This window comes from Diceros bicornis, chromosome 18 (assembly GCF_020826845.1).
Source record: "Diceros bicornis minor isolate mBicDic1 chromosome 18, mDicBic1.mat.cur, whole genome shotgun sequence".
In the NCBI taxonomy this organism is placed as follows: Eukaryota; Metazoa; Chordata; class Mammalia; order Perissodactyla; family Rhinocerotidae; genus Diceros; species Diceros bicornis.
The window spans coordinates 47,798,162-47,825,862 of record NC_080757.1 but is presented as its reverse complement, the minus strand read 5'-3'; the positions used below and the strand labels follow the sequence as shown (position 1 = coordinate 47,825,862).

Sequence of the window (27,701 nt, the reverse complement as noted above, 5' to 3'; positions counted from 1 at the left end):
AGAAAAAAAAATTAAACCACCCAAATGTTTATGATAGAAAAAAAGAAAAAGAATCGGCAGAAGAGGTGATGACAATTGGGAACCACCTTTCTCTTAGTTAGAATGGCTGGTCGTTACCAAGGAGCAAAGGTCATAGTGTTCAGTGTTACCCAATATTTTAATTATTTAGTTGAAAAAGGTAGACAAAGTAAATTGTAACAGACCAAGGAGAAGGAAACGGCTCTTGAATGAACCTCAAACAGTATTGAGCCACAATGAGAGATGTCGGTGTTCAGGGTTGGTTTAGGAGCCGGGGAAGAGGGTCAAGGCTGCTCAGGGTTGGGATTGGGTCGTCAGTCACCCAAGGTGAACTCGTGTTGTCTTCTCAGGAGGGGCAAGACGGAGGTTGAGGTATTTTTCTGAAAGCAGCTAACTCTGCTGGATAGGAATTTCACTCACAATCTTGGCCCCATCAGCTTCCCTGATAATTGAGAGTCAGTGTGTTCAGACTGGTGGCCTCCATTCCTCTCAAGCCCTCTCTGCCTTCTTAAGCACTGAGTCCCAGCCAAGGGGAGGAGAAACCACTAAATTATGTAACTAGGAAATAGGTACAAGTCCAGGGAAGATACATTATTGTACCAGAACTCTAGGATTGGTCTTGTTTGGGTCGTGGAGACAGAGGTAGAGATGGGGGTTAGGGGATTAGGAAATAACTTTGATCTCCACACCACAATTAACCCTGAATATCTAGGGGAATACGTAATTATGGGGGCAAAGGGAAGTGTCCCTTCTTAGAAATGGGGCCAAATAAGCTGGGACCTGTTAGGGACCAGGCCAGAGAAATAGTCCTCCAGCTGAGGGTGCTGATGAGCAAGGCAGCAATTAGGCACAGGCCAGAAGAGGACCCCCACAGAGAAGATGGTGAAGGCAGTGGAGACATGGGTCATGGCATGAGGCTGGTGTCATAAATAGAGTCAGAATGACCAAGTTCAAAAATCTTCAGAGTTCAAGAGAATTTAGATGGAAACAGTCTAGAACCATTTATAACTGTCATCAAGATGGTTCATAGCCAGTGAAGCAAGGAAAACACTGGGTTATACAGAGTTTAACAGATGTTGTTACTGCAATACTTCTCAAGAGCTTTTACTGTTCTAATGTACACTGTGAATCTCCAAAAGGGAGCCATAGTATGCAACACTTCCCACGTTTATTCGTCCATGGGACCTTGGATTTTGCAACTTAGGGAAGTTCCAGAACCTTCTCTCAGGGTCAGAGCCATTATGTGCCCACTAAATCAGCCAGTGGATCAATTCTATTTCAGTAAATGTTACTTTCTCTTAAATTTCAGTGGGCTAATATGTTGCCTAAAGATTACTATTACTCAAATATCAGAGTTTTTTGAAGAACTCCCAACAGTGATGATTTTTTTTTTTATGAATCAGGCGACACAGAACCTGTACTTTCCTTTTCAAGCAACGTCAATTCTGTTAGGCCGCGCAGCAAAGACAGCAGTGCATTGGGATGACAGTGAGCTTATGCATTCTGAGTTATTTCGATTTAGAAAGTGAACTGGTTGTATGGGTGAACCAGTTGCAAACCAGCTTATTCACAGATGTGCCTTGGTCCTTGTGTGGGACTGGAGCTCGTCTCCACATCTCAGCAACCCAGTCAATTGGTGCCTGGTGAAGCAGGGCCCTTGGAACAGCCAGTGTTGTCTGTCCAGTTTATCTCATTTCCATTTCTAGCTGTTCCCGAGCTCTTTGTTCTTCAAAGAAAATTAATTCAGCCATTTTTGGGGGAGAGAGCAGAAGATAAAATATGCTTCTCTGCCATAACATAGCATTTTTAAATTGTTTGCACTTTTTAAAACACCACTTTTTTTTTTTTAAGATTTTATTTATTTTATTTTTTCCCCCCAAAGCCCTAGTAGATAGTTGTGTGTCATAGCTGCACATCCTTCTAGTTGCTGTATGTGGGACTCGGCCTCAGGATGGACGGAGAAGTGGTGCCTCGATGCGCACCCGGGATCAGAACCTGGGCCACCAGCATCGCAGCGCGCGCACTTAACCACCAAGCCACAGGACCGGCCCTAAAACACCACTTTGAGTGACCTTACCGAGGGAAATCATCAGAGAAAAAAGTGTTTAAAGGAATTTTCAGTAGAAGATTTTACTAGGAAATTTTCCTTTCTTTATGTTTTCTATTTTCCACCTGTGGTACTAAAAATTGGATTTCTTTTCTACAATTTATTAATGCCTGTGGAGTTGTGGTTAGTTCAAGTTGGTAAGATCAGAATAATACAACTGGAAAGATTTTGTGGGGCAGATTTCTTTCTATAAAAATAAAATAAAACACGTACAATTATGGATATACTGAAATAGTAAAATTTCAGTGATTAAATAAAGTGAATGCAAAATTGCCCCCATGTCTTTTAACCTTTCTAACCACTAAGATACTCTGAACTACATGATAGTGTGTAGTTAAGTGAGGAATTTGCCCAGTTGGTTAAGAGGGATGATTCTTACAGTTTTTAACTGAGAAGGCTTGCAATCTGAAAGTTTCCTACCTGGCCATGTGCCAGCCTATATTTGGGAAGCCACTCCGATTCATTCCCATCTCTGTTACTTCCATGCAATTCTTTTTCACTTTATGTGTTCTGTCTGCCTCTTTAAATCTTGTCTTGCCTTTATTTGTGTGTAGCTATCAGTATGAGCATCCTCTGCTTATTCTGCCCTGAAAGGTCCAGCCCTAGATTGTATGAGCCTGAATTGAGTTTCCCTGCTCAGTTTTCATAGAAACGCTGTTAGTAAACCATGCGCCATTGAGAAAACATGCTTTCATTCATGTCTTTGCTCTCTCTCCCTCCTGGCCTTGCTTCTCTGTGAGTTGCTGTTACTCAGCGGAAGAGTATGGGAACAAGCTCCATCAATGAATGAACTAATGAATGAACAGAAGCCTCAGGGTAGGGTGCAGGCTGATGAGAAGCAGCGGAGAAGCTAGCATTCATTTCCTCACTGTGGGCTGGAATCCGAGCAGCTGTTTTCTGCTGTATTTCCATGCTCTGCCTTCCGCACACTCCTTTCCTCTCATCCTTCCCTACCTCTTTCATGTCCCACCGCTCTTCCTGGCCACATTTTTCTTCCTATGCAGCCTATATTTGGGAAGTCATTCTCTGATTCATCCTTTTCTCTGTTATTTACACACAATTACTTTTATCCTTCTCTTTGCTTTAAAATTCTTCTACTTTTTAAAATCTCCACTTGGGTTCCTTTTCTCACTTTTCTGGAATTGTCTTCTTTGCAATTTTTTTCAAGCTATCCTGTCACTATTACCACACACACTATCTGTGTATAAAGTCATATTTAGAAATTCAGAACCCAGAACAGCAAAGGAAACCCAATATCTCCCCTTATTTCCTTTGCATCTTTCCCTGCATGATGACTGAGGTTCTGAGTAGACAGGGGACAGCCAGACATACACCTTCTTGAAATTGGTATATGTGTTAAAGATCTTCCAGGCAAAAAAGAGAAGTTTATATATGTGTATATTACCTTTCAACTTTGGGGCAAATTTTCTATCAAAATGGAAGGATAAAAGTTTCCTGATGAAGAATAAAGAAAGTTGAAAGGAACTTTAAGATCTAGGTGTCTACCAGCTGCCTCTACATACAGATTCACCACCCACAGGCTCCTATTTTTCAAACAGCACAGGATCCAGCCCCAGATTCCTAAAAGATAATAAATCCTAAACTCTAGACCTGATCTCACTAGCCCTGTGGAACATTCTGGATGTAAGTATCCTGGTGGTGAAAGGTGGAAACATTTGCAAATCTAGTTTTATTAGTGATGCCATCTCAAGCTGAAATTCCCTGTATGGCCTTGGAGTACTCTTAATATGATAATATAAAACATCGTACCAGAGAATTGATGTCTTCAAGGGAATTCCATTAGAGAGAAGGTCAAGTCTATATAGAATTTAATGTTCATTGATAGCAGAGAACACGTGTTGCATGGAGACAGAACAAGATGGCCAGAGAGGAATGCATTGAGTTCCAGATAAAAGCTAAAAGGAAATGGTCTTTTAAAAGCCTATAAATACTTCATCTACCCCAAGTCAGCTTCTCAGCTCTTGCATTTAACTTTCATGATTCCAAGCCTCCTTGTAAAGTTTGCTCTCAGACATGGAAGGATTCTGGCTGGAGACCAGGAATAAAGTGTTGAGTTAGTGGGCTCAATCAGCAGTTTTCAAACTTTCTTTCTCTTGGTCCAATAGGTTCCATGGGCATGCCTCACTGGCCACCATGTCCCTGCGTAACATTTTATTTGAAGAAAGAACTCTGATGCCATTTAAAAAAATGGTTTGAGAGCCAGCCTTGATGGCCTAGTGGTCAAAGTTCGACAATCACCGCTTCGGCAGCGTGGGTTCACTTCCTCGTCACGGAACCACTCCATCTGTCTTGTCAGTTGGCATGCTGTGGCGGTGGCTCACATAGAAGAACTAGAATGACTTACATCTAGGATATACACCCATGCACTGGGGCTTTGGGGAGGAAAAATAATAATAATAGTAATTTTTTAAAAAAATGATTTGAACTACTGAACTATATCACTTCTCAGATCCAGCCGTGTTCAAAAACTCCATGAAAAAGTGTGATATATGAGACCGGAACCACTTGAAGTTGCGATTCCCAAGCTGCCCGGGTTTGCGCCTTCTCCATCTACTTAATGGTGCTCTTTATAATCCATTCCTCTTTAAGTTAAAGTGGACTAAAATTAAGAGAACTTTTGTAACATATTACGACTTCCATTAGAGATAATATAGTTACTTTGGGATATCATTGATGTGTTTACTTTTTTATTAGATTTGAAATTTTTTCTGCTTAGTCACTGAAAAAGTAGATGTTTATTGTAAAATATAAGCATTATAAAAATGTATATCACAGAAAATAAAAGGGCCCCATAATTTCCACTTCTCTCCATGAGAATATTTTGGTATCTATTCCTCCATTCTTCCTGTGCATATACTAACACACTTTTTTTTTCTTTTTACAAAAATGAGATCATCCTGTTTTACACTTTGCTTTTTTAATAGCTTTAGAGTCCACCACAGTGTACTTAACCAACCTTCTGCTGGTGGGCTTTGGGTTGTTTCCATGTTTTTTATAGGACCAACAATGTGGTAATGAACATCTGTTCATTTGTAATATTTTTTTCACACCTGAGAATTCATGCCCTTCCTGGAGTTCTGGGCAGGGTTTTAAGAGCACTTCCACAGTAGGAATTAACTTAAGCCATCATATTTATTTCAATTTTTGAAAATGATTGTATTTTAAAGGTAGTAGGATATTTTTGCGTTTAAAGGAATACCACTGTGGATTTCTTAAATGAATAATTATTTCCCCAATTTATCTTTCTGGTAACTCCTGTTTTTTCTTCTTTGGGCTTGTTTGAAGTAGGGCATAGCTATCATTTGACAGATGCACACACACATATTTTCTCTGCTCTCAGTGGTCACAGGACATACTGAAGTGCCTTAGCCACTATCACCTCCGGATAAGCACTCAACTCCACTGGAAACACTCATGTGCTTTCCTAATACTCAAGAGGCAGCAGGACGTGGGGTCACGAGCACGAACCTCAGAGCCAGACAGACTGAGCTGCATCTCAGCTGCATCGTGTAAATGCTATGTGATCGGGGGGCACACTACTTGACCTCTCCATGCCTTTGTTTCTTATGTGTATAATGGGGGTAATAATAGGATATCCCCCATAGAGTTGTATGAGGGTTAATGACTTAGTAGATGAATTATTGTATATCAAATACTTGGAACAGTCCCTGATGATAGTAAGTAGAGTATCAATACTGTTGTCATTATTACCTCAGTGTGGGGTCATGTCTTTCTGTCTCAGACTGGACATAAGGAATGGTGACTGGTTTCCTTGGATCATCATTTTGACCCAAAGGTATTCCAAAACTTCCCGGGATTAAGAAACACCTGGGCAATAGTGATTGTTGGCAAGGAGGTGGAGGACCTGGAACCCTCAGACACTACTGGTAGGAGTGTGAAATGGAGCAGCCACTTTGGAAAACCATCTGGCAGTTCCTTAAAAGGTTAAACATAGAGTTACCATATGATCCAGAAATTCCACTCTAGGTATATACCCAAGAGAAATGAAAACATGTCCAGGCAAAAAGTTGTACAAGAATGTCCATGGTGGCATTATTCATAATAGCCAAAAAGTGGAAACAAATGTTCATCATCTGATAAATGGATAAATTAAGTATGGTATATCCATATGATAGAATATTATTCTGCCATAAAAAGGATACCAAGTGAGAGAATCCAAATACAAAAGACTATGTATTATATGATTCCGTTTATATGAAATGTCCAGAATAGACAAATCATAGAGACAGAAAGTAGATTAGTGATTGCTTGGGGAGGTGGGAATGGGGACTGACTGCTAATGGGTACCAACTTCTTTTTTAGGGTGATGAAAATGTTCTAAAATTAGATCATGGTAATGGTTGCATCACTGTGAATATACTAAGAAACACTGACCTGTGTACTTGAAATGGGTGAATAATATGGGATGTGAGTAAAGCTATATAAAAGAGAACAGAAAAATCAGGTCCTGGTTTCAGGAGTGGGCTCTGGGATTCCATCAACTTTCTGAAAGCAAATCATCGGAAGAGGGGCCTGGAATCTGTTTTTAATAAGCCCATCAGATGAGCCATCATAAAGTAAGTTTTAGAAATATATAATGTTAGAGAGAGTATGATTTTTATTTTACTTTGTAAACTGGTATAGGGTGGGATTAATACCCTTTAGCTTGTAGTTTTCACCATGGCTGGATGTTTTCACCATGGCTGGAGTGTAGTATGACAATAATGATGATCTTCGAAGTGAATGGTGCATGTTTTCCCAGAAGTTTTGCCACTCTATGCTGCGGGAATGCAGACTCCCTAGAGAGCCTCAGATCTCATCTCCCCTGGCCCCTTCTCTTCAGCCACCGTCCCCTTTTCCTCTGCAGGTGTGGAGACTGCAGCAAGGGCTTCCAGCACCACCCGGAAACTGACTCTGAAGTTCCCAGTGTGTTTGCCCCTTTCTCTTTAAGACTTGCTTACATTTAGTTTTGTTCTCGTAAGAGTTTCTTATTGCCATAGAAACCCTAATCAATCACTAGACTAAAAATAGCTCTTTCATTTTTCCAAAGCATGTCTGTAGTGAATTGAAAATTCAGCTCTGCTGTGCATTTTGCATATGCTGCTTTCGTTTCCCGACACTGAACCTGGGCATGCTTGTGTCTGGAAATTATTCTTGCAGAAGCCCAGGTACTTTGTTCATCTTTCCTGGCATTCTTCTTCCCGACTGCAGATTCGCCCATCACTTCCAAAAGATACAAGTACGTGCATTTAAATGTTCACCAAAGAGCCATTGCTTTTCTGCACATTCGGTTTTAGGTGCTAGAGATTTCACAGGTACTCAATGATCACTTTGCAAGAAGAAGTTCATTGCGGTGGATGCCATTGCGTTTGGAAGGCAAATTAAAGATTCTCAGATACTGGGTACAAAGAAAACTGGTCATGGCAGGGAGCAGATGACAGCAGCGCTAGTAAGACTCTTTTGGCTTGGCAGGATCTAAGCTAGAAATCAAAGAGGAGATGACAGGAGATCTTGTGCCTTATTTCCCTGACTTCTCCATGACATTGTTACTATTTTTAGGGGATTGAGGGCAAAACAAACCCTGGATGTAACAAAGTGAATATTTGTTATAATTCTCCTGGCCAAGCTACTCTGCTAGTCAAGAAGAGAGAGAGAAAGAAAGAAAGATTTTTCATGAGAAAGAAGATTCCAGATCTGGAGTGGGCCCAGGGGAGGAAGGAGCACTGGGGAGGGGCTGAAGTGACTCATGATGTCCCCCGAGCTCCCGGGGAGGAGGGCACTTCATAGCCTCTCCCTTGCTTCATGACGCTGCTCTAGAGTCACTACCCAGCCCTCTGCCTCTAAGCAGGGTCATCTCATGGGATCCCTGGGGCTCCCAGATGCTGTTTTTTGATGCTATTTCCCCAGCCTCAGTTTTTGTAATAAGGCTGAGTGAACCAATGGGCATAAAGCCTTTAGATCTAGGAAGAAGAAAGTTCACGGAGATCCTGGCAGTATTCTTGTTTCCCTGAATGAAGTTGGCAGGGGGTGTAGGAAAGCTGAGAAGAGGTGAGAGGAGAGAGCCTCTGCACAGAAAAAGGAGCTGCCAGGCCTTTAGGAAAAGGAGGACAGTGAGGGGCGGACCTGGAAGACGTGATGACGTGTCCTCAGCAGCTCAGTAGGTCAGGAGTCAGGGTGAGGCTGGAGGAGCCCGAACCTGCTCTGTGGCTTGGCCACCATCCATGTCATGGGAAGGACCAATCAGGTGTCCTCCTATTGCCACCGTTCTAGCAAGCCCACATCCTCCCAGTGCATCCTTGAACATACACAGTGGAGGATCTCCCTCCACCCCAGCTCTATTTTCTCCCCCATATAGGTTATAGGAGTTGCATGGGGAGGGGTACAATAGCATGGGCCAACATTTCTCAAGTACCTGTTCTGCCAGACACTGCCTAGCCTTGGACATCTGTTATCTCACTTAATCCTCACCCCACAGCTATGAGGTTGGTACTGTCTCCATTTTATAGATGAGGAAACTGAAGCTCAGGATTAAGAAATTTGCCCAAAGTCACACAGTTTTTGAGAAAAGAAGCTGGGGTTTGAACTAAAGTCTATTTCACTCCCAAACCTGTATTCTTTCTACTGAACCACCATACTTGCTCCCTGAGGGCTAGGTACACGCTGCTGCCTCTGGACACCCACGATGGCAAGCTTAGTGGCATCAGTTACTAGCAAATATCACCCTGGGCAATAAGCAGTGGCCATTGACAAAGCAAATGACATCATAGAGTAGAACTACTAAGCTAGAAAGAGTACAAATTCCCCATTTCCTTGGACATGTTTTTGAAAGTGAGTGATGCTTGACTCAGATGAGAGTGATTGAAGGGTGATTTGGAAGGGAAGCAGTGGTTGGATTCTTGAGGTTGGCTGTTGTATTGGTTTTCTATTGCTGCATAACAAATTTCCCACAAACTTAGTGACTTAAAACAACACAAATTTATTATCTCAGACGTTACCATTGGAGCCCAGCTTAGCTGGGTGCTGGCTCAGAGTCTCACCAGGCTGAAATAAAGGTGTCATCCAGGATTCCAGTCTCTTCTGAGGCCCAGAGTCCTCTTCCAAGCTCATTGGTTGTTGGCGGGATTCAGTTCCTACAGTTGTAGGACTGAAATCTGGTTTTCTATTTGGCTGGCCTCCACGGGTCACTCTCAGCTCCTGGAGACCTTCCTCAGGTTCCAGCCGCGTGGCTTTCTCAGACATGGCAGCTTTACTTCCTGAAAGCCAGCAAAAGAATCTCTACTTCTGAAAGAAAGTCTTGTATAATGTAACATGATCTGCTCACCTTGGTAATCTAATCAGAGGAACTGCTATCCCATCATATTCACAGCCTGCCCATACTTAAGGGGAGGGATGATACAGGCTGTATATACTGGGAGCTAGGAATCTTGAGGGCCATCTTAGAATTCTGTCTACCGTGGGTATTTTAGTCTTTCCTTCATGTTGTTGTGAACCAAATGGGACTTCAGACATTCACTGTTCCCAAATGACTGTGCCACAGAGAGCACGCGCTATCTGCTAAAGATTCTGACACATCTCCTTGGATGAGGGGGCTTCCATATCACTGAGGGAACTGTCAGCAGTGTGGGCATGGAAAAAAAGTTGGGAACCTTGACATAACCAGACTGAACATGGCTAAAAGTGGAAGATGTCTAAGGGAGCAGTGCATATTTTGTGATAGTCCAGGGTTGCAAGGTGGGGTGCTCCCTTCTCCCCCTGGATATTTGAGAATGACTAGGTTAGATGGTATATTCCTAGCTGGAGCAAAGCCTTTGGTCACAGAAAGCAGATTTGAGCAACCTTAAACTAGAGGAGATTCTTTGATGCCTGAATAACTGGGGTGGCTGTGACTGACGCCATTCCTAATGGCAGCAGGGTATAGGGGAGGGATCCTTCGGTTGCAATAGTATTAGAGCTTATCATCTGGTTGGTGAGCCAAACACACAGACAGCTAATTGTGATGATGGAAAAGGAGATAAATGCTGTGACAAAGGTACAAACAGAATGCTGCCTGCATGCATGGGATAATCATTCTGAAATGGTATTTGAGATGGTCTGTGGCCAAGATTTAGGAAGGAAATTTCAGGCTGAGAGAACTGTGGGCCAGAAAAAAACATGGCAGCCCGAAGTGTTCCAGGGAATAGAAAGTGGTCTTCTGTGACTGACCCATGGGATGAATACAGGGCAGAGCCAGAAAGAAAATTAGTGTTTTCTCCTTAAGGAGGGAAGGTGAGCCAGCAGGACTTGGGGGTTCCTTGGATGTGATGGATGAGTGTAGTGGATTGAATAGTGTCCCCTTAAAAGTCATGTCCACTGGAACCTCAGAATGTGACCTTATTTGGAAGTAGAGTCTTTGCAGATGTAATTAAAGACCTTGTGATGTGAGATGAAATCACAATAAGTTTAGGGTGGGCTTCAATCCAATAACTGATGTCTTATAAGAAAAGAAGAGGAAACAGAGAGACACAGAGAGAAGGTGATGTGAAGACAGAGGCAGAGATTGGAGTTAATGCAGCCACAAACTAAGGGACACCTGAGGCCACCAGAAGCTGAAAGAAGCAAGGAAGGATTCTTCTCTAGAGCCTTCGGAGACAACATGAGATTGCCAACACCTTGATTTCAGACTTACAGCCTCCAGAATTGTGAGAGGATAAATTTCTGCTGTTTTAAGCCGCTAAGTTCGTGATAATTTGTTATGACAGCCCTAGGAAACTCATACAGTGCAGGAGAACATTCGAATTCAGTATGGACCTTTCGAGTTTAGTGTTTCTGTTAGATCCTTGTTGGGGATTGCCAGTGGGCAGCTGGATGTGTGAGAAGAGCAGTTGGAGTTAGAGATGTCGATTTGGGAGGAATCCATAAAAATTGGTCATGGAAAAGTCAAGAGCAGATGGGATCACCAGAGGAGTGGGTTTGAAGCAAGAAAATAGGGTGGAGGGCAGAACCTAAGGGACTACCTCCATTGAAGCGGTGGAGAAGGGAAGAGAAGGCTGAGAAGGAACTACTGTCCAGGAAGGAGGGATTGCTCAGTCATATCAAACAATGTAGAGAGTTCTAGAGGGTATGGATGGAGAAGCAATGCTGGTTAGAAAATTCTTTGATGATCAGTCATTTCCATACCATTATTGCACTGGGTAAGAGGTAGGAGGTGAAAAAGTAGACAGCAAGTATTGACTACTCTTTTAATAGAGTTTGATTGTGAAGACAATCAAGGCAAGACAAGGAGAAATGGAATGGATTGTAGATGGAGGAAGAAACATAACCAAGGGAAGTTGATGCTTATTTGTTTTTTAAGAATATGGCACTTCTCATCATATTTTTAGGCTGCGGGAAGGAAGCAGGGAGAAGATGCAAATAATCAATGAAACAAGTTTCCAGAGAAGAGACTTACAAATATTTTTTGCTGTGTACCTACTATGTGCTAGGCTCTGTGCTGTAGTTTACCTGAATGATCTCATTGATCTTTTCAACACTCCTACAGAGTAGAGAAGGATTGTCCCCATTCTAGAAATGTGGAAACTGAGGCTGGGGGTGGTGAAATAATTTGCCCAAGTCAATACATCTCAGACTGAGCCCAGGTCTGCTGACTCCTGTGTCTCAGTACTTCTCGTTGTATTATTTTCCACTGGAATAAAGAAGGCAGTGTCTTTCTCTGATTTGCAAAGAATAAGAAGCAGCATAAAAAATAAGCAGAAGATTTGCAATGGAGGAGAGAGAAGTGGTAGGTGTTTCTATCACACGGTCTGTGTCCTCATTAAACTATGAATCAGAGTTACCAGCTTCGAGGGAGGAAGGGTGAAGCCAAGCACAGGTCTTGAGAGGGGAAGGGATTTAGGATGACCTCAGAGGTGAGATACAATAGGGGGTCAACCAGGGAGAAGGAAAAGACCTTGCTTTACAGTTAAGGCTCCCCTAGGATTAGTGGGCTGGATTTTTAGGGACGCTAACCTGCATGGGGGAAGCAGTTTTATCTCAAGGTAGACATCTAGCTGGAAAGATTTTAGTGACAACTCTGAAAATGCCCTGAGCCAGAGATACTTCTGATTTTCACCCGACACGCTGCACACACCAGGGCTCTGAGAAGCAGCCATCAGATATCCCAAGGGGATTATCAGTCCCAACCACTGCTGAAGGAGGAAACGCTGACCCGCCTGGAGTCGCTGTCTAATCCGGGTCTTCCCACTGCTTTGCCAAAGCCAGGTGCACTCCCAACCTCTGGCAGGGTTGCCATTCTGATATGAAAATAACCTAAGTCCCTGTCTCAAAAATAATAACATCTGCTAATTTGCATGGGGGTTTTGCATTTCATGTTTGGGTTTAATACCCAAATGCTAAAATTCTTTTGTTTGATCTTAGGTAAGTGGTTTAGAGGTTCAACCGATAAAAACTCCTTGCGGGGTTCCACTCCGATGCACCCAGACCCAGCTCCCCACCCTGGATGGCTCTGTTCTCTCACCACCTGGTCCTGGTGCACACGCTGGATTGACCCTCATATGAATTATGGGTTAAAAAGGACAAATCCGTTGACCTGAAGGCTTGTTATTTTTAAAAGGGTCTCTCAGCAGGTGCATCTCCCCAAGTTCATGTGTCAATCGAGAGCTTTGCCGTGGGGCTCTGAGCCGCTCCGATGCCTCCAGCGTCTCAATTCACAATGACAGCCCCTCCTTGGAGCTCCCTGGGACTAAGTGTGAGGGCCACAGTTGTGGAGTGAGAGGCTTGAGAGGAGAAAGCAAAGAAAGTGTTAATGAATAATCACAGGGATTAGTGTGCTCCATAAAGGCAATTACGGGGATTGATTGTTTCCACGTTTCCTTAGTCACGGCTCAACTTGCTTGTTTCGCTCAGATTAAGACAGATGAATGCCGAATGCGTATAGGCGTGTGATAGCAGAAGTATCAATGGCAAGTCCAAGGCCTCTGCCTTCTTGTACAGATGCTACCAGGGGTCTCAGCTTGGCTGAAAGGGGATCATGGTCGTCGTGGGGATGAAGCACGTGGGGTGAGGGTGCATATTGTGGACTGAGGGATTTTAGGTAATGCATTCTCTCTGCTTCCTCCCTGTGCGTGGTGTAGTGAGGTGGTTTTCCAGCTTGAGCCTGCATCAGCTCTGAAGCAGCTTGTTAAGCTCTCCATCCCCTTCATCCCCACAGTGGGTCTGGGGTTGGGCCCAAGAATTTACATTTCTAACAAGTTCCAGGATGCTGCTGTTGCTGCTGCTGCCACAGGTTCGGAGACCCCACTTTGAGAACCAATGGGGAAGTGATCAAGAGCATGGACACTGGGACCAGGCCACCAGACCTTTCAATCTCAACTCTGCTACTTAGCAGTGGTGTGATCTTGGGCCATTCACTTAACCTCTCTGTGCCTCCATTTCCTCATCTTTAAATCAGGGATGATAATAATAGTACCTGCTTCCTGGGGTGGTTACAAGGAATAAAAAAATTAGAACTTGGAAGCACTTAAACCAGGGCCTGGTTCAGACTATGTGCTCTATGCGTGTTGGATAAATAAATAAGGAGCCATCCTCTTAAGACTGTGAGCATATCGGTCAGAGTTTCATTTCTGCAACACCTGCAGCTCCCCATGGAGTTGCTGGGTCATTTTACCCATTAGTCTTCAATCCCATCTCTGGCTGAGAAAGTTAACGCCCAGCTCAGTCCCAGCAGGAGGGAGGTTACATCAACATCCATCAAAATCCTCTTCTCAAGCTACTTTCACCCTTAAAATCTACTGAATACGTAGAATGTGACTCAGTGAGACTGGACACTCAGGTGGTGTGCGTTTGGAGTTTCTCTCCGGTGTGGGCAAGAAGAAGGGCGGCCTCTTATGGTCACACACAGCTGCAGCCCCATACTGATTGCTGCCATTCGTTGAGTGCTTACTCCGTGCCCAGCACTGTGTGCCTTACCCACGTGATTTTATTGAACCCTCACAATGTCACTACTAGGTAATAATTATTGTCCCTGTTCTAATACTGCAGGGGTTCAGAGAAGTTAGATGACTTATCCAAAATCACACAGTTATCAAGTGATAAACCCAAAATTAAAAGCCTAGTCTGTCTGACTCAATAATTTATGATCCTAAAGTTCTCCCACCCCCCTAGGTTTATTATGAATATTTATATAAAGGTTAAGGCTGTGTCCCCAGGTATCCAGCAGTGCAGCTGCTCCCCAAAGGTAAGCACCCCAGAACTAGAATTGCCTCTGTCTCAGGAGTTTGCTTTTCTAAGCCGGTGGTAGGATTCACAGAACACACTCCTTTTGAAAATGTCCTCGGCGACTTGCCTTCCATTGCTGGTTATTCTCTTGGGCCTGACCTCTGGAAGAAATTGTGTTCACCTTGTCAAGGCAGCATTTCTGGTCTGAATGTGGATACTGACCTAGTATCTTAACATTTCTGCTCTAGAACAGTGCTCCCACCCGAATGGTCAGGTGAGCAGCCAGGGGCTGTGTTGAAGATGTGAAGAGAGAAAAAATATTATGCTAACGAAACTTTACTTTTTTTCATAGTGTTCCTTTCTGCCGAAATTCTCCATTCATATAGAAACCAAGTATGAGGACAACAAAGGAAGCAACGACAGCGTGAGTAGCGCCCACCCCCCTTCCGTGCTGTGCTCACCTCTTGGGCTCTGAGAGTCACAGTACTTTTCACAGCCCCTGTGTGGCCAGGGCCATGGTAGGATCTGTGCCTGGGACCTCAGAGAAGTTCTGAGGCCTGTTTCCCTGGGGTTTCTCCCTGGAATGATTTTCTTGTCTAGCTTTTCTTTCTTCTCATTTTTATGTACTTTCTATGGGCCTCTGTGCAGAAATCTCTGTAGAGTGATTGTCATCAGGGGTTGAGAGGATGGTGGGGACCTTGGAACCCCGGGATTTGATTTCTGATCATTGGATTGAGCACCCATCTTCTCAATGGTTGTTAACGTTTACTTAGAAAAATGAATACACTCAGATGTATGTGTGTATATTGTATATATTTCCTGGACTGTGCTTATGTTCACATATATACGCATGTACACACATATCCCCCTTTAAAATCAGGGTGTACCCCTCCTGCAAAATATTTATCTCATGAGGCATTCTGACTCTTATTAAATTTCAGCCAAGTACTTTGTTTATTAGTATTGCTTAAAATCCATCTTCTGACCTGGCTTTTACCCCAGACTCTTTCCGTCAGTGCAATACATTTCTACATTCCATTCTCTTTGAGACTGAATGTTTTGACCTACCGAGAGCCTCGTCTTGAGATTGGGCTGTGGGTCCCATCAAGACCCATTGAGGAAGGAGCCTAGATCTAGAAGCTATAGTGCTTCACCTATTAATTTCTACTTCATTTACGTGTTTTGCATTTGTGGAGAGTGATGAAGATTGAAACTACGTCAAAGTGGGCATAGAGAGTTTCTTGACAAGGTGACCCCTTTGGTGCCTTCACTGAGCCAAGGGAATGCAAAACGGGGTGCAAGTGGTTGTGGAAGTACCTAAGTGCCGTGAAGCAAGATCTAAGGACTCATAAACATTGTCAACTTGAAAACCTTCTTTCATGTGAAAACAGTCACTGAGAAGAACTAAGAAACCCTCTAGAAGGGACAGCTTTGGCCATGCCTACTCTGTGGTTCTTCGTGTTGACATCTTCTAGAAACATCTTCTAGAAACTTCCTTCCTGCCTATAGCAGGAACAAATTCTCCTAGAAGTTACGGGTGTATTTGTGCAGGACACAGGTTGTCCCATTCAAGGTTGAGTCTGCCTTGACGGAGCTTGAGTGGTTCCCAAAAGGTGTCACTCAGGAGGACACTCATTCATTCACTCATTCAGTTTTTTTTTTTTTTTTTTGGTGAGGAAGATTAGCCCTGAGCTAACATCTGTTTCGAATCCTCCTCTTTTTGCTGAGGAAGATTAACCCTGGGCTAACATTCGTGCCCATCTTCCTCTACTTTATATGTGGGACGCCTGCCACAGCATGGCTTGATAAGCGGTGCATGGGTCCGTGCCCAGGATCCAAACCTGCAAACCCTGGGCCGCCAAAGTGGAGCACATGAACTTAACCACTACACCACCGGGCTGGCCCCTCATTCAGTATTCAGCGAGGGCATATCAAGCACCTTCTATTTATATATCATTGTATGAATTGCATGGATGGTATTAAAAATGCAGACTCATTTCTCAAACTTCAGGTACTCATAGTTTAGCTGGGGGGAAAACCAACATATTAAATGACTAAAAATATAAGCACAGTAGTGGTCTCCCCTTCCTTGCATGTGAAGAGTCACCTTGGGTCACCCTTCAGAATGCAAAGAGCTTGAGGAGCGGCATTCAATAATGACCTATCTATTTACAGGGACTGAGTTGGCTGGTATCTGGTCACTTCAGCCTCTTGAATTAAGTTAGAAAACCCGGAGTTTATCAGGAGTCAACAAACTACTTTTTTTGTAAATAAAGTTTTATTGGAACACAGCCACACTCACTCATTTATGTATTGTATAGGCTGCTTTTGTGCTACAACAGCAGAGTTGGGTAGTTGCAACAGAGCTCATAGGACCCGCAAAGCCTAAATTTGCTTCCTGGACCTTTCCAGAAAAAAGTTTGCTGACTCCTGGTTAGAGAGACTCAAATCAGAACAGCACCCACCAGATCTCAAAATTTGACCACTTCATAGATCTCCCCACCAGCTATCCCAGCCAAATGCCTTCCCCAGAGTTCCTGGAACTTTCCAGAGAGAAGAATGCAGCTGGCAGGGGTACTCTTTCCCCAATAAGTTCAGGATCCCCAATGGTTAGCATCCATTGGTGGTTGGTGACCTCAAGGGAAAAGTTTAGGACTATCTCCTTGTTACCACCCTGAAATCAGAGGTGCTTTGCTGGCCCACTTCATCAAAGCCTCGTTGTCTAAAATAGTGTTACACAGTGTTTAACTTGAACCTTATAAAATAATGACTTGTTTCTGATTGGAAAATTAACACATGGTTATTAAAACTTGGAAAATGCAGAAAAAAAGAAAGAAAAACCGCTAGTAATCCCATAATTCAGAGATGATTGCTATTAGCATTTTGATTCATCATGCAGATTATTAATGAATTTATTTTTTAACCAGTTCCCCTAAAATTGAATCATACAATATGCTGTTTTTAACATGTCATGAAGTGTCCTTTCCAGTATGATTTTTAATGGCTGGGCTGCATTCCATTCTTTTTATTTATTTATTTTTTTGTGAGGAAGATCGGCCCGAGCTAACATCTGCCAATCCTCCTCTTTTTGCTGAGGAAGACTGGCCCTGGGCTAACATCCATGCCCATCTTCCTCCACTTTCTATGGGACGCCGCCACAGCATGGCTTGCCAAGTGGTGCATCGGTGTGCGCCTGGGATCCGAACCGGCGAACCCTGGGCCGCCCCAGCGGAGCGCGCGGACTTAACCGCTTGCACCACCGGGCTGGCCCCTGCGTGCCATCCTTAAATGTGCTCTTTATTTATTTTATCATCTTATTTATTTATTTTTTCCCCCAAAGCCCCAGTAGATAGTTGTACGTCATAGCTGCACATCCTTCTAGTTGCTGTATGTGGGATGTGGACTCAGCATGGCCGGAGAAGCGGTGCGTCGGTGCGCGCCGGGGATCCGAACCCAGGCCGCCAGCAGCGGAGCCCACGCGCTTAACCACTAAGCCACGGGGCCGGCCCTTAAATGTGCTCTTTAAACAATTTCTGGTCACTGGATATTGAAGTGAGCTTGACCATTTTGATGTAGCTGTGGCCCATCAGGCACAGTGATACAGATCAGATGTGCCTGAACTGCTTTCCCGGGGACAATCCAAAAATATGGAGGGGGGAGATTTTTAAACATCTTTTAGTCTTTCCAAACTAATTCCCTATGCTTTCTCTTTTTGTCTATGGTTCTGTCCTTCCTCAAGAATAGTTAAAAACTGCTCCATTTGTAGAGGTGTGAAGACATGATCCTTATAGGTTGACAGGACCAGGATAACCTTCTGGTTTATCCTCTGCTCAGTTCAAATAGTCAAAAAAATTCACATAGTTATCGTTTAGTATCTTGTATCCCTTTTTGGCAGGTGCTAAGTTCTTTTTACTACTCTCGTAGGAATTTAAAATACCAGGTTATCGGGGCCCGTCCAGTGGCGTAAGTGGTTGAGTTCACGTGCTCCGCTCTGGCGGCCGGGGGTTCGTAGGTTCGGATCCCAGGCATGGACCAACGCACCGCTTGTCAAGCCATGCTGTGGCGGCGTCCCATATAAAGCAGAGGAAGATGGGCATGGATGTTAGCCCAGGGCCAATCTTCCTCAGCAAAAAGAGGAGGATTGGCCACAGATGTTAGCTCAGGGCTAATCTTCCTCAAAAAAATAAAATAAAATAAAATACCTGGTTATCCATCCCAGAGTCAGGATGCATGCTTGGAGTCAGCATCCCCTGCCCATGCCAAGGGCCAGGCCTCTCTGAGACTTAGGCTGGCCTGTGAGAGAAGCATTGAAGCCCTGGGCACTTGTGTGCAGTCCTTGTCGACACAATTTGCTCCCTCTGAGAGAAGTGCCAGCTATTGTACTCTGCGTTACCTCCTTCTCCCCAACTTGCTGACTCTGAGATTGCCCGTGGGATCGGCTCCTTATCTCTCTGTCATGGCACCCAGCCTGCCCGAGTCCAAGCCCCGCCATCTTGTTACACTGAAGAGGCCCTAAATGTGTTTTTGCCCAAGTTCCCATCGCAGCCTGTGCCTGGCTCTGCTCCATGGATCCCCAGGTCTTGCTTCTGAGGCCACTGGACCAGACAGGCCAGCCCCAGCTTGATTCGACTTCTTTACCAATTCGCCTTCCTCTCATTTACATATTCAGCAGCAGCTGTTGGTCACCCAGCTGGTTCAAGGTTGGTCACTGGGAGGCAGAAAAGGAAGACTTCATTGGTTTTCATTCACACTTGTTAATGCTTGAAAATCAGAACACGAGAAATATATATTTATGTAATAATACTTTAATTATTAAGAGATAGCTTTGTCCAGGGGTTCAGAACTAGAGTCTTAAGCAGATGGCGTGTGTTGGCATGCTTTTTTTCTGTCCAGGAAAGAATATGGAGTTTTCGGTGGGAGGCCGAGTTGCTAAAGAAAGCAGTGCAATAGTGGATATTTCTCTTGTCTCAGTGCTTTGCCAAATGATTTAATAAATTCAGTTCATTTCTTTGCATTTTCTGGGTGTCCGCTCTTATCATTCAGCTACCATCTTTCATACTGCTATCTGCACCCTGTTTCCTTCCCTACCTGCCAAAAATTTAATGAAATTGATGATGATAAGAAACAATAATTAAATTGAAAGACCCTAGTGATAATTATATTGGTTAGTGATTGAATAGAGTACATGTTCTTATCCCTTATCAATTACCATGTGAGTAATTTTTTACATGACCCAATATCTAGTAAAAAAAAAATAGTGGTGGGATGACTAGATATAAATATATTCTCCTTGTTAAAATAAAACTAGTATATTTATGATTGTAAAAACCTGTAAATTGTGATTACGTTAACCAGGACACAATGGGGAAGTTGTCTTAAATTGAGGCCCATTTATTTTATGCATATACTGATGAGAATTATTTAGGCCTTAATTAGTGCTAGGGAGGATGGCACCATGCCAAGGGGAGGTTCGGTTGTTTGTCCAAGGCTGTAAATCTAGATGTGGGAGAGCCAGTGCTTAGCACTCAGGTGATGGCTGCTGCCAGGTTACTGTCATTCAACTGGGTTAATGGGGGCAGCCTTGCTTTTATTTCCTCTTCCAAACAGAGCAGGCACCATTTAAAGCAGTGGTTCTCAACCTTGGCTGCACATTGGACTCACCTGAGAAGTTTTAACAATGGCTCATGCCTGGGTTCCACCCCCGGGGATTCTGATTTAATTGGTTGGTCTAAACCAGCCAATGCACAGTAAGGATAGAACACTATCCCTCTAGGAACACTGAAGTCTCCAGTTGGGAGTGTGTGCAGTTTTAGAGAGGGGACCCTCCAGTTAAACCTGGTATGTTCTTTGAGGGTATAGGATATGCCATCTCCAGCCCATCTGAGGATCTAGACCAACGGTTCTGAATCATGGCTGCATATTGAAGTCACCTGGGAAGCTTTATTTATTTTTTTTGGTGAGGATGATTAGCCCTGAGCTAATATCTGTTGCCAATCCTCCTCTTTTTGCTGAGGAAGATTGGCCCTGGGCTAACATCCGTGCCCATCTTCCTCTACTTTATACGTGGGACGCCTGCCACTGCATGGCTTGATAAGTGGTGCATAGGTCCACACCTGGGATCCAAACCCGTGAACCCCGGGCTGCTGAAGCAGAGCATGTGAACTTAACCACTATGCCATCGAGCCGGCCCCTTTTTTTTCTCCTTGGTAAGGAATGTTGGCCCTGAGCTAACATCTGTTACTGATCTTCCTCTTTCTGCTTGAGGAAGATTGTTGCTGAGCTAACATCTGTGCCAGTCTTCCTCTATTTTTTTGTATGTGGGACACCTCCACAGCATGGCTTCATGAGCGGTGTATAGGTCTGCACCTGGGATCTGAACCTGTGAACCCCAGGCTGCCAAAGCAGAGTGTGCAAACTTAACCACTATGCCACCAGGCCAGTCCCTCACCTCGGAAGCTTTAGCACTCTCTGAGCCACCATCCCACCCCTTGGGATTCTGATTTCATTTGTCTGGGGTGGGGTCCAAGCACTGGGATTTGTAAAGCTCCCCCAGGTGAATCTAAGGGGTGTCAAGGCTGAGAACTGTAGATTTAAAGGAAATATTAAGTGCTATTTAAAACCAACACTTAGGAAATCAAGTTCTCCAAATTTCTTCACTTCTTCAAACCCCTGGAAACAGACCAGTTTACAAAAAGCATGTCTATAACCATCACCACCCACCCACACACACAACAAAAGGGCCTTAGGGCACCATATTTGTTCTCATTAGCCATTATTCCTCAGCAATGAAATTCCCCTGATCAGAGGGAAACAATGTCCAGTTTAGTTCCTGGAAGTGTGAGGCTCTGTCCTTCACAGAGCTCTCCTTGGGGGTTGCCTAAAACAGGTATTTGGAATTTATTTAGTTTTTAGTTGAGCTGTGTTGTAATGAAAGAACACAAACTTGTTCTTTGTGAAACAAAAAGATCCATGTTGAAGTCCCAGCTCTGTGAGCTTAAGCAATGGAGTCTTGGTTTCTTTATCAAGAAAATATAGTAAATAATGCTTGCATCACAGTGTGGAGGATTCATACAGGTTAATTTACCTGGAAGCACTTCATAAGCTGTAAAGTGCTATACAAATATTAGGTATTGCTTTAGTTGTGATCATACCTGGTGATTAACTACGTTAATGATGATTTCCCAGTGAGACTCTGCTTTTGTCTGAATTGTAGTAAACCATTTCTTGTTCAACAATTTTGAGTACCTACTATGTGCCAGGCATTATACAAGGCAGTGAGGATACAGCAATAAGACAAGGCCTCCACTACTAATGGAGTCAGGGAAGCAGATAATAAGCAAGTAAACAAACAAAGGATTCCAGCTGTAGTAGGTGGGAAGAAGGCAGTAGATAGGCTGGAGGGGGGGCTCAGCTTGAAGCCGTGTGGTCAGGAAATACCTCTCAGAAGAGGTGACAAATCCCTGTGAGACCTGAGGATGGGAAGAAGCCAACCATCTGAATGGTTGTCCAGGCAAGGGGACTGGTATGAGCTGTGTCCCCCAAATTCATATGTTGAGGTTCCTCAGAATGTAACTGTGTTTGGAGATAAGACCTTTAAAGAGGTGATTCCGTTAGAATGAGGCCATTAGAGTGGGCTTGAATCCAATCAGACTGGTGTCCTTATAAGAAGAGGAAACTTGGATACACAAAACTGGGGGTGTGCAGGCACAGAGGAAAGACCATATGAGAAGGACCGTGTGAGGACACAGCTAAAAGGAGGCCATCTACAGGCCGAGGAGAGAGGTCTCAGAAGAAACCAAACCTGCCAACACCTTGATCTTGGACTTCTAGCCTCCAGAACTGTAAGAAAAGAGAATTATGTTGTTTAAGCCACTCGAACTGTGGTATTTTGTTATGGCAGTCCAGGGCAAAGGCCGCAGCCCCTGACGCAGCCTGACATATTCCAGGAACTGTCAGAAAACCAGTGGCCAGACCATTAGGAGTGAGAGCAGACCCTTAGGAAATGAGATCGAAAAAGTAGCTGAAGCCAGATCGTGTAAGATCTCTGAGGCCATGGCAAAGAGTTTAGATTTTAGTGCAGTGGGAAGCTATGCAAGGATTTTAAACAAAGGAGAGACGTGATATTTATGGGTTTTAAAATAAACTTTTAAATTTGAAATCATCTTAAATTTACCCTGAAGTTGCAAAGATAGTACAGAGTTCTCATATACCCTTTACCCAGCTTCTCCTAATGTTAACATCTTGTATAACCATGTTACATGTTTCAAAACTACAGACTTTATTCAGATTTCACTAGTTTTCCCACTAATGTCCATTTTCTGTTCCAGAATCCAGTTTAGGATATCACATTATATTGGGTGATTTATGTTTTTAAATGTTTGCTCTGGTCATTCTATGGAGAATGGGTGGTAGGACAGTGAGAATGGAAGTAGAGAGTCCAGTTGGCAGGTCATTGTGATAATCCAGACCAAGATGATGGTGGCTTGGGCTGGAGAGATGGCAGTGGATAAAGAGGAGAGGGATTGATATATTATGGAAACAGATTGCCTTTCTGTTGGGATTGATGCATTGGTGGGGGTGGGGAGGCAAAATGAGGGTGATCTCAGGATTTCTAGCTTTCTCTGTTGACCCTGAATGGGTGGTGGTGCCATTGCCATGGTGGGGAACAGTGGAGGAGAAGCAGGATCTGAGGGGAAATCAAGAGCTCCATTTGAGACACAATCAGTTTGAGGTGCCGCTGAGACTTCCAAGTGGAAATAGCAGGTAAGGAGTTGGATATATGAATCTGGAGTTCAGAGAGAGGTGTAGCTCATGATTCAGAGATGGAAATGAATAAGATTATCTAGGGAGAGGAGTGACAGAGAAAAGAAAGTTCCAGGTGCTCCAGGATGGAGAGCATCCCTGGTCCTGAGGAAGACCTTCCCATGGCTTTCAAGTCCAGCTTTTGATTATTATCCTATCTCCTTGGTTAAGACTCATTTTCAAGCACTGAGTTGTGCTTGGTTTTAGAGAATTAAATTATTTCATTTAGTTAACTACAAAGGTCTACCTGAGAATTCTAGTTTCTTCTCCTGGGTGGGTGCCTTCTTTGGATGAATTGAGTAAACACTTCAATGCTTTAACTTGGCTTGTGTTGCCTTAGAGAGATAGCTAGAAAAGTCCTCTTCCTGACCACCAATAGCTTCCACTGGGAGTTACCAACTGACAAAGAGGGAATTTTATCATCTAAAGAGAGCTCTATTTATTGAGGGTTTGTTATTGCAATAGTCATTGTGAAGTTTGTTTCATTATTAATATTAGTATTTGTATTTTTAACATCAAGAGGGTAACATGGATGGATATAGAGTAAAATAATTTATTTACACATTTCCATACGTACTAAAACTCATTTGTAGAGCAAGGGTGCCAGTGAGAACTATAGAATCCATTTTACAGGTCTCTGAAGCTGATTATCTTTTCCTTAAATGGCTTCTAATTGAGGATTATAGAAAGAAAAAAGCATTTGCTTTAATTTTAGACATGATCTCTGATTCTTCAACTTTTATAGTTCTGTTTTTAACCTTAGATTATTATAACCAGCCACCTACAAAATCTGCAATTTTCTCTAAGTCAGTACATGCTAAAATGAAGTTTGTACAAAACACCCCCATTTGCAATTTTGAAGGCTTAATATCTACTTTGGTTCATGAAGTGGGAAGTCAGTGGCCTTACTCACTCTGTGTCTAATAGTATCATTTTGAGGACAATGGAAAACAGATCCTGTTTGATTCCTTAAGATGTTGTCTTTGCTCTTTGTGGTATAATTTGTGATCTGAGAGCTGCAATGTAAAAAACAGATGAGCGAAAGGAGCGTCTATCCAACATGAGGACTAGCTTTCTGATTCTCAAAGTTAGAGTTACAATGCAGGTTACAGTTAACGATGCATTCAGAGAAGCTAGAACTTATTACTAGTAATCATTATTATTAATAGATATAGTTTCAAGTAGTATTTGCTTTCTCTCCAGGCTTGGTTCACCAGTGCTATGGTAAAACCAAAAAGGTCTACCTGTGCTGACCTGTTGGACCTGTCAACTAAAAAGCAAATTTGTTTGTTATTTTATCTCAAAATGAGTTTATTGGGGGATAGCCAAAAGAATTGCAATTTGGGATGTGCATGCTTTGGCAAACCATAGGAAAATCTAGAAAACAAAGGAGCAGAGCTGCCTTTATAGAGAAAAGGGAGGAGTAGGGAGGGGCTGTCCTAAACAAAAATCCATTGGGGGAAAGAAGTTCAGAGCGGCAACAGTTTCCCATTGGCTGGGCTGTGGCGTTTCCCATTGGCTGGGCTGTGCCATTTCTCATTGGCTGGGCTGTTGCTGGGTAGGAAGAGAAATCTTCCTTCAGGAGTAAGGTAGTTTTACTTCCTGTCGGAGATGCAAGCATCCCTCCCTGGCTGTTTGGTGTAATTGACAGTGTGTGACAGAGTGTGAGAGCTCTCCCAACTCCAATTTAGTTAAGGTTTCTTTTGTTAATTTCCACAGTACTAAGGGTTAGGAAGACAAAGACAGTTAACCAAACTGGTCAAAAGCAGCATAAAAGGACAAGGCTGAATCATGATTGGGAAACCAGAGGTCAGAGCTAGAAAAGCCATACCAAGTATCAAGATGTGGATGACCGTTTTACACCTACCATAGTAATAATTGACTCAAGCAAGAGTCATCAATGGATGCTAAAACCGTTGAGGGAAACAGTATTGGGGAACAGAAGTTCACACTCTCTCCAAGTATCACCCCAGAGATTATGTCTTAATTACCAACAATGGAGAAATCTAGTGGATACCATCAAGTAAGCAAATTTTGCATCATCAGTAATAGGATAGACTGACATAATGTGCCTCCCATTGTGATACATGGAGGACACAACATCACCTATGGATTATTTTTGCCAAACATGTTTACCCTGAATTCAATCAAGAGAAAATAATCAGACAAATCCAAATTGAGGGACACTATACAGAACAACAAGCCAAAACTCTTCAAAAAAGAACATGTCATTAAAGACCGAAACCAAACCAAAACAAAACAAAAACTTAGGAACTCTCATAGATTAAAGGAAACTATGGGGCCAGTCCGTGGTGTAGCGGTTAAGTGCGCGTGCTGTGCTACTGGCAGCCCAGGTTCACATCCCCAGCACACACTGACGCACCGCTTGTCTGGCCATGTTGAGGCCACATCCCACATACAGCAACTAGAAGGATGTGCAACTATGACATAACACTATCTACTGGGGCTTTGGGGAGAAAAGGGAGGAAAAAAAAAAAGAGGACAATGGGCAATAGATGTTAGCTCAGGGCCGGTCTTCCTCAGCAAAAAAGGAGGATTGGCATGGATGTTAGCTCAGGGCTGATCTTCCTCACAAAAAAATAAATAAATAAAGGAAACTAAAGTAATTCAACAACTAAATTTAATGCCCAGTCCTTGATAGAGTCTGGATTAAGGGAGTGGGCTGGTGCAGGGGGCAAGAAAAATTATTATTGGGACAACTGGGGAAATTTGAATATGGGCTATATGTTAGATAATAGTATGGTATAGTATTGAGTCAATATTAAAAATCTTGCCTGTGATCATTCTTTTGTGGATATGTAGGAGAATGTCCTTGTTCTTAGGAGATACATGCTGACATATTCGGGAACAAAGTTATTTTGCCACATGCTCTTACTCTCACATGGTTTAGCCAAAAAAATTTTATTTACATATGTACTTTTTTCTTCTTAAAAACAAAAGTCTTATAAAAATTGAGAAACTACTCATGTTGTGATGAGATGTCAGATAACTTACTCAAGGTTACACAATGAGTCTTTATTTTTCTTTTTCTGTAGCAATGAAGCAGAAGTTTTCAGTCTTCTCTCTTTTCAGTGATATCCTGATTTCATTAAGAAAACAGAAAAAAGAGGCCGGCCCTGTGGCGCAGCAGTTGGGTGTGCGCGCTCTGCTGCTGGTGGCCCAGGTTCGGATCCCGGTCGCGCACCGATGCACCGTTTGTCAGGCCATGCTGTGGCAGCGGCCCATATAGAGTGGAGGAAGATGGGCACGGATGTTAGCCCAGGGCCAGTCTTCCTCAGCAAAAAGAGGAGGATTGGCATGGATGTTAGCTCAGGGCTGATCTTCCTCACAAAAAAAAAAAACAAAACAAGAAAGAAAACGGAAAAAAAATAGCCTAATCATAACTATTATCAGCATCAACATTGATTCTATTCACCCAAAAGATGTTTATGAAGAGGAGATTTTTTGAATTGCGAAACCCTGAGTGATTTTACACTCTGGGTTGTCTCCTGATGTTTTGAAAAGACAGACATAGATGATTCAGAGTAGACTTCTAAACGTACAACCTTGCTGAGGGTTAGAACCCAGGCTACATACCTCCCCAAATGTTGCTATACTACCCTATTTGGGCCTCCCTCACTACCGCACTTATCGTGCTGTATAGTAATTGCTCATTTAACTGTCTCTCCACCTCATTTAAAGCTCTCTGATGGTAGACACCTTTATTAATACCAACACAACTTTAAGGCACCTAGGAACAACCTAACTTTTATAGACCAAATTATTATTAAAGAGCATCACAAAGACCTAAATAAATGATAAATACTCCATGTTCACGGATGGGAAGACTAACTACAATAAAGAATAAGTTATTTCCTAGGGCCGGGCCCGTGGCTTAGCGGTTAAGTGCTCGCGCTCCTCTGCTGGTGGCCTGGGTTCGGATCCCGGGTGTGCACCAACGCACCGCTTCTCCAGCCATGCTGAGGCCGCGTCGCACATACAGCAACTGGAAGGATGTGCAGCTGTGACATACAACTATCTACTGGGGCTTTGGGGGAAAAATAAATAAATAAATAAAAATTATTTTCAAAAGAAGACTTTCACCTTTAAAAAAAAAAAAGAATAAGTTATTTCCTAAATTAATCTCCAAATTAAATGTAATTCCAATCAAAATCCCAACAGGATTGTTGTAAATTGATTACAAAATTAAAATGGAAGAATAAAAGTCCAAAAATAACCATAACAAATGTTGAACAGAGAACAAGAAGGGGAGATTCATCATACCAGATAACAAAACCATATTAAAAGAGTGTGGTATTGGTCCAAAGATAGAAATACACGTAAGCTGGTAATGGGAGTTTGATACATAGTAAATAAAGCATCTCAAATCAGTAGGGAGAAAAGACATTGGGTCATTTTCTCAGAAAATGTCATTGGGTCAATTGACATTTCATATGGAACAATAAAATATTAGATCCCTACCTCATTCTATATTAAAAAATAAACTCCAAAAGGAGTTTACAAACCTAAGTGTGGGAAACCATCAAAATCATTTAAGAAT

At 43.0% G+C, this 27,701-nt stretch overlaps 1 protein-coding gene across 1 annotated transcript in view; it reads left to right on the top strand.

Annotated features, from left to right (window-relative positions):
* PITPNC1 (phosphatidylinositol transfer protein cytoplasmic 1) overlaps window positions 1-27,701 on the top strand; it is a 237,507-nt gene that overhangs the window by 139,616 nt on the left and 70,190 nt on the right. Inside the window, exon 5 of the mRNA XM_058561399.1 lies at window positions 14,691-14,762. Within this exon, the coding sequence (XP_058417382.1) occupies window positions 14,691-14,762 (72 nt within the window). The remainder of the gene's footprint in view (window positions 1-14,690; window positions 14,763-27,701) is intronic.